Genomic DNA, 13,230 nt, shown 5'->3' with positions numbered 1-13,230 from the left:
TACTGTCGCTCACTGAAGTGAATTATTCTTACATCATACGAACTTTTGTTCATACGAGAAAAAATGACTCATTGCGTCACGCTGCATTATACATAATTTGGCCTTAAATAAATAATTTTGTTGAGCATTTTTATTGCAAGATGTTAATTGAATACCTTTTTTTGTATGATAGCTAGGAAATAATTGATAAGTGACTTAAGTGTTATAATTTACACAATAATGCTTACAATTTTCATCGAACTGTGATCATTATTTTTAATTGCCTTATTTAACCGCTGCTTCTTTTTACACTCAGCTGAGCAGAGCTCACAGAGTATATTAATTTTGTTGGCATAACGGTACGCGTTAACAACATAAACTAATCGAGATATATCAAAATGATCTGGGCGTAAAAAGAAATTCATTTAGCCATGTCCGTCCGTCCGTCCGTCCGTCCGTCTGTCCGTGAACACGATAACTTGAGTAAATTTTGAGTTATCTTAATGAAATTTGGCATGTAAGTTCCTGGGCACTCATTTAAAATGAACGAAATTGGGCTATAACCACGCCCACTTTTTCGATATCGAAAATTTCGAAAAACCGAAAAAGTGCGATAATTCATTACCAAAGACGGATAAAGCGATGGAACTTGGTACGTGGGTTGACCCTATGACGCAGAATAGAAAACTAGTAAAATTTTGGACAATGGACGTGGCACCACCCAAGCTGTAATTTGGCAGTCGTTGAAGATATAATGATGAAATTTGGCAGGAACGTTACTAGTTTACTATATGTGCTCTAAATAAAAACAAGTAAGGAAGGTTAAGTTCGGGTGTAACCGAACATTACATACTCAGTTGAGAGCTATGGTGACAAGATAAGGGAAAATAACCATGTAGGAAAATGAACCGGGGATAACCCTGGAATGTGTTTTCATGACATGTGTATCAAACGAAAGGTATTAAAGAGTATTTTATGAGGGAGTCGGCCATAGTTCTATAGGTGGACGCCTTTTCGAGATATCGCCATAAAGGTGAATCAGGTTTGACTCTAGAATTGGTTTGTACTATATTGGTATCAAATGAAAGGTGTTAATGAGTATTTTAAAAGGGAGTGACCCTTAGTTCCATAGGTGGACGCCGTTTCCAAATATCGCCATAAAGGTGGACCAGGGGTGATTCTAGAATGCGTTTGTACTATATTGGTATCAAATGAAAGGTGTTAATGAGTATTTTAAAAGGTCGTGGGGCTTAGTTCTATAGGTGGACACCAGGTGGACCAGGGGTGACTCTAGAATGTGTTTGTACGATATGGGTATCAAATTAAGTGTATTAATGAGGGTTTTAAAAGGGAGTGGTGGTAGTTGTATAGGTGGTCGCCTTTTCGAGATATCGCCATAAGGGTGGACCAGGGGTGACTCTAGAATGGGTTTGTACGATATGGGTATCAAATGAAAGGTGTTAATGAGTATTTTAAAAGGGAGTGACCCTTAGTTCCATAGGTGGACGCCGTTTCGAGATATCGCCATAAAGGTGGACCAGGGGTGATTCTAGAATGCGTTTGTACTATATTGGTATCAAATGAAAGGTGTTAATGAGTATTTTAAAAAGGAGTGACCCTTAGTTCCATAGGTGGACGCCGTTTCGAGATATCGCCATAAAGGTGGACCAGGGGTGATTCTAGAATGCGTTTGTACTATATTGGCATCAAATGAAAGGTGTTAATGAGTATTTTAAAAGGTCGTGGGGCTTAGTTCTATAGGTGGACACCAGGTGGACCAGGGGTGACTCTATAATGTGTTTGTACGATATGGGTATCAAATTAAGTGTATTAATGAGGGTTTTAAAAGGGAGTGGTGGTAGTTGTATAGGTGGTCGCCTTTTCGAGATATCACCATAAGGGTGGACCAGGGGTGACTCTAGAATGGGTTTGTACGATATGGGTATCAAATTAAAGGTATTAATGAGGGTTTTAAAAGGGAGTGGTGGTAGTTGTATACTGTTGTAATACCACGAACAGCATTCCTGCCAAAATTTCAAGGGTTTTTTATTTCGCCCTGCAGATCTTTTTCCTTTTCTTCTACTTAATATGGTAGGTGGCACACCCATTTTCCAAAGTTTTTTTCTAAAGTTATATTTTGCGTCAATAAACCAATCCAATTACCATGTTTCATCCCTTTTTTCGTATTTGGTATAGAATTATGACATTTTTTTAATTGTAATTTTCGATATCGAAAAAGTGGGCGTGGTCATAGTCGGATTTCGGGCATTTTGTATACCAATACAAAGTGAGTTCAGATAATTACATGAACTGAGTTTAGTAAAGATACATCGATTTTTGCTCAAGTTATCGTGTTAACGGCCGAGCGGGAGGACAGACGGTCGACTGTGTATAAAAAATGGGCGTGGCTTCAACCGATTTCGCCCTTTTTCACAGATATAAGTTATCGTACTATAATCTAAGACCCTACCAAATTTCACAAGGATTGGTAAATTTTTGTTCGACTTATGGCATTAAAAGTATCCTAGACAAATTAAATGAAAAAGATCGGAGCCACGCCCATTTTGAAATTTTCTTTTATTTTTGGTATTTTGTGGCACCATATCATTACTGTAATTGAATGTTGACATAATTTACTTATATACTGTAAAGATATTAACTTTTCTTTTAAAATTTGAATTGAAAAAAAATTTTTTTTAAAAAAGTGGGCGTGGTCGTTCTCCGATTTTGCTAATTTTTATTAAGCAGACATATAGTAATAAGAGTAACGTTGCTGCCAAATTTCATCATCTTCAACGACTGCCAAATTGCAGCTTGCAAAACTTCTAAATTACCTTCTTTTAAAAGTGGGCGGTGCCACGCCCATTGTCCAAAATTTTACTAGTTTTCTATTCTGCGTCATAAGTTCAACTCACCTACCAAGTTTCATCGCTTAATCCGTATTTGGTAATGAATTATCGCACTTTTTCGATTTTTCGAAATTTTCAATATCGAAAAAGTGGGCGTGGTTATTGTCCGATATCGTTCATTTTAAATAGCGATCTGAGATGAGTGCTCAGGAACCTACATGCCAAATTTCATCAAAATACCTCAAAATTTACTCAAGTTATCGTGTTAACGGACGGACGGACGGACGGATTTTTTTTCGATCCTGATGATTTTGATATATGGAAGTCTATATCTATCTCGCTCTGCCCAACTGAGTATAAAAATGGAATCTAAACACTTCAAATTGGCTGTTTTCTCTATATTTTCTTCCTAATTCTTTTCACCTGTTACTACAACAAAGATCTCTAATTCTTCTATGTGAGCATCTATTTATATAATTTTAGAAGTGATTTAATAATGTTAAGTTAATGTTATCACTTTCTATGTATAACACTATAATAAATTGAAACTGAAATTGAAATATGAGTCTGTTATTATATTATATGTTTAGATTTCCTCGAGGCACATATTTCTCACATATTTCGGACTCTTATCGGACACATAATTAAGAGCGCTTCGAAAATATTTCAGGGGTGATTTAAACAAAAAAATTATAATGAAATGCGTTCAAATTTAACCAAATTTTCATATTTAAAAAAATATTCAAATAAAACGAATTGATAGCTGAAGAAAGATAGCAAAGGCAAGTTGCTCTACTTTTTAGTATTACCATTTGTATGTATCCATGAAAAAGACTATTTTGTCTCCAAAGCTCTCAGCTGAGTATGTAATGTTCGGTTACATCCGAACTTAGCCTTCCTTACTTGTGATATAAACTTGGTACTGGCACTGATGTTATAACATCTGTTTATTAGCTCCAGCAAGAATATGAAAATGCCTACAAAACTTTGGACATGTAATCAACCAGTACTTATGTAAGTACAACAAAGGCGAGTGCGAAGGCGTATAGATAACTTAACAAAAATTTGTGGTGATCGGCTGGATTTTGGCTATTTAAGGCGTTTGTAGCTCAACGCTTCCGTCCACGCCTTTCATACTTGATGAATTAAATGCAACTCCTGTCTCCTTTTCATTTCTCCCAAACGGATTGGGACGTCTACCGTTGATTCATCGAGTGCTGTGTCTTCTTTTACAAACTCATCGATATTTTTGTTACCTTCTATCCCTTTATGGCGGGAATCCAGTATAGACGTATGGTCCGACATGCAACTTACGCACGCTTCCTCCACAAATACTGCTGCTTTCTTCACGGATTTAATTGCCGTCTGAAAGACTCTGCAGTAATCTGGCAACCTGCAGGATATACTTATTTTTGGATAGACGCAGTAAACAGCAGACTCGGCACGTGCCGTTAATTTGGAACCATCGGTTTACACGTACATTGTGTGTTCTGTCATTTCCGCACCTTTGCGCCAACCCTCCGCCTCTATTGTAGCCCCAAGATGTCCTTCGAAGCTCATGCACAGGCATGCAATGTGGAGTAGATTTTAGAGCTCCCGTTATGCTAAGCATTAAAAATTTACATCGTCCTTAATGTTTTGGTAGTACCCCCATAAAAATCGATATCTTTTTGATAACATATCGATAGCTTTACTATAATTAATCGATGAGTAGTATTAGACCTATAACTCTTAATAAATTTTCGAAAACAAATCAATAACATGCTTATAACGAAGTGGTAACACTCTGGTAACAAATCGATATTTTCCGATGACAAATCGACAATATTTTATAACATATCGATAAATTGTCAATAAATTATCTACATACTTAACCAATAGCTCTTCGCAAAAAAATCGGTTGCTCATCGATAACTATTGTTATCGATAACAAGTTAAGACCATACCTAACCGACAGGGTGGATAAATGATGTACTTATACTGGAACGATTTTCCGTTATTCCTTGTCAAATTTGATTTGCTTCTTCTCTAGAGCAAAAAATAACATTGATAACGGCGCAACGCCGAAAACGGTTTGTCCCAAACCAAATTTGACAAAGGATTACGAAAAATCGTTCTAATATTTAAGCCACTAAGCTAACAAATGGATAACTCGTCTATACCTAGTCTGTAACACACCGATAACAAACCGAAAAGCGATGAAGTCTTTATTCCTCCATGTAGCATACAACTTGAAAACACTTGCCGTCATCCGGTGGCAAAATCCTGAGCCAGATAAATAATTTTGCATGTAAATGCAACAACAACGATTTGAGCCAGATAAATCCAGATAGAAGTCTGGTTAAATTTGTGAGCCAGATAATTTGTTAATTACTTCTTTTTAGGTTGGCAACGCGGCCTTTAATAAACCTACTTTTTAAAAAGTAGATGTCGCTGCTTAGCCTTTCGCCGTATGAGTTAAATGAAAAACAGCGGCGACATCTGCCTATCACATTTCACGGGTGCGAAAATTTCACCATGTCTGCTTTTCAAGTCTCTCAATGATCCAGAGCATTCCCGTGAGAAGTGAGCGTGAGCCGGAGCTGTAAAACTCACTGAAAGACGGCAACTGCTCTTACACTTACCTTAAGCTTAGAGACTGGATTCCTCCGTACAGTGTGCGAAGATGTTAACACATCACAGAGCCGCAATCATTCCCATACTTACTTGCACTCATACATATCCACTAACACTAAATTGCTACTAAAACGTTTAAATAAATATGAACACATTAAGTGAAAAATGCAATAACCACAAAAGAAAAAATGAGAAAAATGTGGGCAAACCATTTCAAAACCAAACTCGATTAAACTTTACCAAAGGCTAAACCATTAGCTCAACCCTATCACGACCTGTACAATAACAGAAAATTGAGGCGAATAACCATGAGAACAAATACAACAAACATGAAAGGGGCAAAATGTATAAATTACGGGAGCAAAAAGGATGCCGACGCAACTATTGGCAGTGACGCCAAGAAAAACTTTAACAAAAAAAGTAAAATTAAGTTAAACTTACTCTTTTTCGGAGTAACCCAAACAAACATAGAAATCTCATTGCCATTCACACATACATACTCACTTCTTCACTACACCCACGCAGTCTGCGACATGATGCGTCGCCTCATTGCTATAGTTAAACTACTTTTGGGGTGGCTGTGGATGCTAACGGTGTAAATGTTGTAAAAGAGCTAATGCCAGTGTGATGGCGCATCCTATGTAACGGTGATCAAAGGCGCCAGTCCGTCGCTTAATGCCGTGTTCACTGTCGCGTCATCAACGAAATTTTGTTAGTTTGGTTTGTTTTATTGTACGTTTTAGAAAAACGTTTTTTTTTTCTTCTGTTCACTGCCACATGATAGCGCCAGAGGAGTACGGCTTATTTGATCCGTTTTCTTAAATTTCGTCCTGATATTTTTTTTTTTGATTTGCTTACTTGCTTTGTCGGCATAAATACATAGAGATGAACATATATAATGCATGAATGAAATTGCTACATGTACAGGGTGTAGCAAAAGAAATGTGAACCGATCTTGAAAAGAATCAATCACATTACATACAGCCCAATTCTAAACGAAAATTCCGTTCTAGTTTTTTCCCTTCTCCCACTCCTCGTATTCTAAATAAAAATTCCTTGTGAGTTTTTTCACATCTCCCTCTCCTCCTATTCTGAACAATGTTCGAAAAAGCGGAAACCGGTTATGGGAGAAAAGTAGGTATTATGAATGTGAGAGAGAGGGAGAGGGAGATTTCTCTGCCATTTCATAGGAGTTTTTTCACTAGTTAAATTAAAGGGAATGCATCAAAATAGTTAAAGGAAATTTGTTATTTTAAGAAAGAACACTTATTTGTACAAATTTGTGCTAAAATATGTATTTACATTCTACCACAATATTCTCACTGTTAAGACAACAACAACAAAAACCACAATATTCTTTATTTTAAGTCGAAAATATATATCATAAGCAACGGAAGAGCTCTTCGCATATTTGATGCAGCCATCCAGAAATTGCGCAAGGATTTTTTAAGAAGGCTAAAATAGATTTTGGCGTATGAATTTGCTTTGCAGAATGAATGCAGCCAACTCCGGCGGATTTGTGTTATCCCGCCGGTCTTCTGCTTATGCTCCTCTGTTGATGTTGCGGTGGCACCAATTCATTACTCATTTCAGTGAATACCACATGAAATGCAATAATAGCCATGTTTTTTAACACGCGCGTATACGTTTCGTTTGCGCGTGTTAAAAAACGCCTATCTTCGCTTAGATAATGCTTAGGAGACCCATCTAGCGGCTGTGGTAAAACAACTAGCTACAGCAACAGGGTGTACCGAAAAGCGGAGACGCAACGCTCTGATGGCCATAGGGTATAACATATAGCTGAATCAGTTGCGATGAATTGTGGACACACATATAATACATAGAATTAGTGTACAGGGTGAAACAAAGACACATATTTCAGTTACATCTGAGTATAATGCGTATTGAAATTTAGTAGGACAAAATTTATGCGCAGCAATTTCAGAGGTGTATTTATAGTTTGTCTCTTAGCAGTCAATATAAAGTTTAAGCGTAAACGGATATACGCGTGTTGAAAAACACGGCTAATGTGCATTGTTTATACCTTATTTCTTAATTTCAAACAAATTCGCAACAATAATTAAATTTTTTAAACAAAATAAGAAATGCGCAACGGAATTTCAATTGACAAAACAGCTGACTTCGAAAATTCGAAATTCCTATTCCCCAATTATTCTTCTCCCTATGAGAAAAGAATTGGAGGAATTTTTCCGCGGGAATAAAAAAATCCGCGAGAACAAAATTCCGCGAGAATATTTAGAATTGGTCTGATAATGTCCTTTTTCATGCGAGCTGAAAGGAGTCAAAGTGATGTTTTTGTTAGCCATACGGAGCAATAGCGTGTACACTTTTGTCCTTCAATATAATAGTGTGTCTTTTTCCATCCAAATACTGAATTTAAATTGTTAGTACTCCATCAATTTGACGGGTATGATGTCTACCAAAACCTTGGCGTGCAGAATTCTCTCTAATGCCAAGGATTTAGGTCTCTGGCCCCTTTTGATCTCGTAGCTCGTTACATGACTTTTAATCATATTACGAATAACATGGTTGAAATAATATGAGCGCAAATTAATGACAAGATAATGACGGAGGTGGTGGACACAAACACAGTAACCAGCTCGGAAAACAGGGAAAAGAAACCGAAATAAGAAGAAACAAGTAAGGAAGGCTAAGTTCGGGTGTAACCGAACATTACATACTTAGTTGAGAGCTATGGAGACAAAATAAGGGAAAATCACCATGTAGGAAAATTAACCTAGAGTAAAGCCACCATTACTGATACTTAGCATAGACTTGACTTGACTTGGCGTAAACTTGGCAACTTAGCCACGATTATACTCCACTTGGCGCATACAACCTGGCATCATAATCAGCGTTGAAATTTATTTTTAAATAAATGTCAATTTGTATGACAAAATGTCAAAATGAAATGTAAACAAACAAATGGCATCTCAAAATGTAAACGTCACTTAGAACTTACATAGAAATTCAAAATTCATCAGACTTCTAAGTCAAGTTAAGTGTTCCCAAGTTTTGAGTAATCAGTAACATGCAATGTTCATTTAACAGAACTGTAAGTGACAGTTCTCAAGTGAAGTAAAGTCTATGCTAAGTATCAGTAATGGAGCCTTAACCCTGGAATGTGTTTGCTTGTCATGGGTATCAAATGGAAGGTATTAAGGAGGGTTTTAAAAGGGAGTAGCCCTTAGTTGTATATGTGAAGGCGTTTTCGAGATATCGACCAAAATGTGGACCAGGGTGACCCAGAACATCATCTGTCGGGTACCGCTAATTTATTTATATATGTAATACCACGAACAGTATTCCTGCCAAGATTCCAAGGGCTTTTTATTTCGCCCTGCAGAACTTTTTCATTTTCTTCTACTTAATATGGTAGGTGTCACACCCATTTTACAAAGTTTTTTTCTAAAGTTATATTTTGCGTCAATAAACTAATCCAATTACCAATTTTCATCCCTTTTTTTGTATTTGGTATAGAATTATGGCAATTTTTTCATTTTTCGTAATTTTCGATACCTAAAAAGTGGACGTGGTCATAGTGGGATTTCGGCCATTTTTTATACCAATACAAAGTGAGTTTAGATAAGTACGTGAACTGAGTTTAGTAAAGATATATCGATTTTTGCTCAAGTTATCGTGTTAACGGCCGAGCGGAAGGACAGACTGTCGACTGTGTATAAAAACTGGGCGTGGCTTCAACCGATTTCGCCCTTTTTCACAGAAAACAGTTATCGTCGTAGAATCTAAGCCCCCATCAAATTTCACAAGGATTGGTAAATTTTTGTTCGATTTATGGCATTAAAAGTAGGCTAGACAAATTAAATGAAAAATGGCGGAGCCACGCCCATTTGGAAATTTTCATATCAATCATTACTGGAGTTGAATGTTGACATAATTTACTTATATACTGTAAAGATATTACTTTTTCTTTTAAAATTTGACTTAAAAAAATTTTTTCGAAATTTCGAAATTTTCGATATCGAAAAAGTGGGGTGGTTATAGTCCGATATCGTTCGTTTTAAATAGCGATCTGAGATGACTGCCCAGGAACCTACATACCAAATTTCATCAAGATACCTCAAAATTTACTCATGGTATCGTGTTAACGGACGGACGGACGGGCGGACATGGCTTAGCTGAGCAGAGCTCACAGAGTATATTAATTTTGTTCGCATAACGGTAGCCCGTAGCGGCATAAACTAATCGAGATAGATATAGACTTCAAAATTAGCTAGGCGAAACAAGAAATTAATTTAGCCATGTCCGTCCGTCGGTCCGTCTGTCCGTAAACACGATAACTTGCGAAAATTTTGAGGTATCTTAATCAAATTTGGAATGTAAGTTCCTGGGGACTCATCGTAGATCGCAATTTAAAATGAATGAAATTGGACTATAACCACGCTCACTTTTTCGATATCGAAAATTTCGAAAAGCCGAAAAAGGTCGATAATTTATTATCAAAGGCGGATAAAGCGATGAAAATTGCTAGGTGGGTTTACCTTATCACGCAGAATGGAAAATTAGGAAAATTTTTCTTACAAATAGGCGGGACGGCACCTATACGTTTTACACCGACTCCGTACGGCGTCTGCAAGGCAGATGAGCTTTCACTGAAAAGCTTTTCAATGACAGAAATCTACTCGAAGAACTTGCCAAATCACTGTCGAGGGTAGACCACGCTAAGAGCTTTCTTCTAATTGAAAAAAGTTTGTTTCTAAAATTTAGATGTTGTTTGCCCGGGCTAGCGTATCTAGAGTATCTGTGTGGTGTCTCCGGCATACAAGGCAAAAGGACTAACTGCGATTTGCAACATCGATTCGCTAAATGACATGCCTGTAAGCAGAATCCTCTGTTTCATAAATCGAGGCGCAATGCAAAAGTTTAAAAATCTCCATGAATTCAACGGAGCCCTTCCGTGCTGGACTGGAAGCTCGCCAAGCAGAATCTCGTCTTGGATATGGACTATGAGGACCCTTTCTGAAGACGACGACGGATATGGCATACTTTTAAAGATTTTCATTGATCATGAGCGTAACCAGACTTAGAGTTAGGTGGGTGTAGGCGAGGTATTTTTCAAGGATAACATGACCAGAAAAAGTTGCGGTTATTCTATCCAGATTGTTTTTCTTTAAAATGTTTTCTAATCTCTCTGTTACTAATGTTACGGAAAATATTATTGATTTGGGATTTCACTGTTTTTGTTTTAACAATAAAGACACAGATTTTGGGGAGTGTTATTGGCGTTATAGACTCGATATTCTTCGGTAAGTACGCTAAACCTTCTTCGTCAACCCTCCCCACCCCACTACCTAACTCCGTGATTAATAGGCCACGGTGCCTATCGGGAAGGAACGCTTCTGAACTCAGGTCGGGCGTATTTGACGTTTAATGCTCAAATAAGGAATACGGGGTGATAGCTGCAAAATTTGTAAGAAAAGATATTTATTCATATATGATGCCTAGCTACAGTACCTAGGATTTCGTGGTAGTGGCCCCATAACGGATGGAAAACCAAGCAAGCACCAACAGCAAGAGACTTGTGAAAGGAGGGAGCGATATTTTTTTTCCTAGAAATACTTCGTGAAATTAACTATCGCTTGTTTATGAAGCACCCTATATTTGCCACATAGATTGATAAATTTATACAGCAGGTGAAATAGCGTTAGATTGATTTTTTTCTTGCCAATATATATGTGTAATTCACACACTCACATATCCTTTATGACGCGGCTTCAGTGTCTTGTACCTTGAAAACTTTTTATGCTCGCTTCACGTTGCTTGTCTATGACATCGATGAAGCGTATAATTTAGCGTTGCGCCGCGTCTTTTCAATTCCTGAACTTTACTTCGCTTTCCTCCGCTTGCTGCCGAGTTCTAGTCACAAAGTATTTATGGTTTATGTCATAAAATATGAATTGACAGTTCAAATGTGAGCAATAGCAGAAAAAAAAAATTATAAAAATTGAAGAATGAATATAGAACAAAAAAGATTCGAAAAGTGGTAAGCAGGGAGATTGAAAGGGGAAACGTCAAAGCGTCAGAACGACAACTCGACAGTCCAATTAGCGCAGCAGAAGCGTATGACATTCCTTTGGTTTTATTTTATTTTTTTTTGTGAAAAAGAAAAAAGCGATAAAAATGTCGACAGACAATTGAAATGTATTCACTGAACGACTGGGCGTACAAGAGAAGGGGTAGGTAAATGAGCGAAGGGTGGAAGAGAAAGGCTGTTTGGAAATTGCTGAATGGTAGACAATGACTTGAATGTTGTCGCAGCACACGGGTTTCAATTGCTTACAAATTGTTACATCAGCGATGATATATGAAAATGAGGGCAACTAGCCCCCACTCTCTCTCGCACACACACACACAAGCCACAACACGTACAATGCGACAAAACGTCTCTAAGTAACGCACTGAGATTCGCAATCTCAGCAATGATTTGAATTGATATTTTTAGATTTCAGCACAATAATTGCGCGCGACAATTGGTCTTCTTTTCTATAACTGCTTATGCGGAAAAAAGAATAAAAAAAAGTTCTATGCAAACGCACAGAGGCTGTAAGGAAGTTGTTAGGAAGATTTAAGCGTGTCAACAATTGTTTACATATCAAAAAATACTTGCTGAATATAATGACCTTGTTTACCTCCAATATTTATTAAAGATTCCTCTCTTTTCTCTATTTTTCAGAATTCTATACGGCACAATCTCTCATTACACAATCGTTTTATGCGCGTTCAAAATGAGGGCACTGGTAAATCTTCTTGGTGGATGTTAAATCCCGATGCAAAACCAGGTAAATCGGTGCGTCGGCGAGCAGCCTCAATGGAAACATCGCGCTATGAAAAACGTCGAGGGCGTGCCAAGAAGCGTGTTGAGGCCTTACGTCAAGCAGGTATAACGGGTCTCAATGATGCCACACCATCACCCAGCAGTAGTATAAGCGAAGGTTTAGATCACTTTTCAGAAAGTCCACTGCACAGGTAACTATTAACTTTGCCTCATTTTTTTTTGCTAATTTTGCTGACATTTTCTTCGCATAATTCGTAGCAATTCCTGCTGTAGTTTAGAAGTAGTTTTTGAAAACATTAATTTTTTAATCTGTATGCAAACAGCAAATAAAAAGCTTGTAGATTTTTACTTTTTAATGAATTATTGGTTGTGTTTTTTACTTGCATGTACATCTGCGTGTGCGCCTAAGAAAAAAATGCTCATCGGCAATTACACATATCGCTTCCCCGCTTCAAAAATGACCCAAATGTCAATTTTAAAGTTTCGAGATAACGCGCATAAAAGCTTTAAAAAGTACTAATCTTTGCTGTGTATAAATTTTATAATTGTATTACAAATAGTTTCCGCGCTAGACCACTTGCGTCGTTATTGCATTCGCACATTTTTCTAGTTGGCGCCGGTTCAATAACGACGCAATTGATTAGTTGTGTGAGTTAAAATAATAGGCTTTGTTAAAGAGAGTGACGTATATTTTTACAAAACTAGCTACAAGGATGTAGAATGGATGGAAGCAAAAGTTAGAAATATCGGAACAAGGCGATCTTCTAAAGCAACGGATATTATTAATATTTCAAAAAAAAACCTGATTATAACGGCAAAATCTCAATCGCTGACAAGAAAATATCAGATTTGAAAAGTATCTTGATATCAAATATCATTCCACATTACTACGAATCGTTTTTCAACAGCTTGGCTTAGTTTCTTTTTTGCTACAGTATCTTTTGAAATCAAAAACTTTGTGAATTTCCT

General features: G+C 37.2%; 1 protein-coding gene across 11 annotated transcripts in view; it reads left to right on the top strand.

Annotated features, from left to right (window-relative positions):
* The window catches only part of foxo (forkhead box, sub-group O), a 173,824-nt gene that overhangs the window by 149,171 nt on the left and 11,423 nt on the right, over positions 1 to 13,230 (top strand). For all 11 annotated transcript variants that reach the window (XM_067761788.1, XM_067761791.1, XM_067761787.1 and 8 more), the window contains one exon: positions 12,160 to 12,452. In XM_067761788.1, coding sequence (XP_067617889.1) covers positions 12,160 to 12,452 — 293 coding nt within the window. The remainder of the gene's footprint in view (positions 1 to 12,159; positions 12,453 to 13,230) is intronic.

The sequence above is a fragment of the Eurosta solidaginis genome, chromosome 1 (assembly GCF_040869045.1).
Source record: "Eurosta solidaginis isolate ZX-2024a chromosome 1, ASM4086904v1, whole genome shotgun sequence".
Taxonomy (NCBI): domain Eukaryota; kingdom Metazoa; phylum Arthropoda; class Insecta; order Diptera; family Tephritidae; genus Eurosta; species Eurosta solidaginis.
Note: the sequence above shows the minus strand (reverse complement) of the source record. Positions and strands in the feature narration are given on the sequence as shown.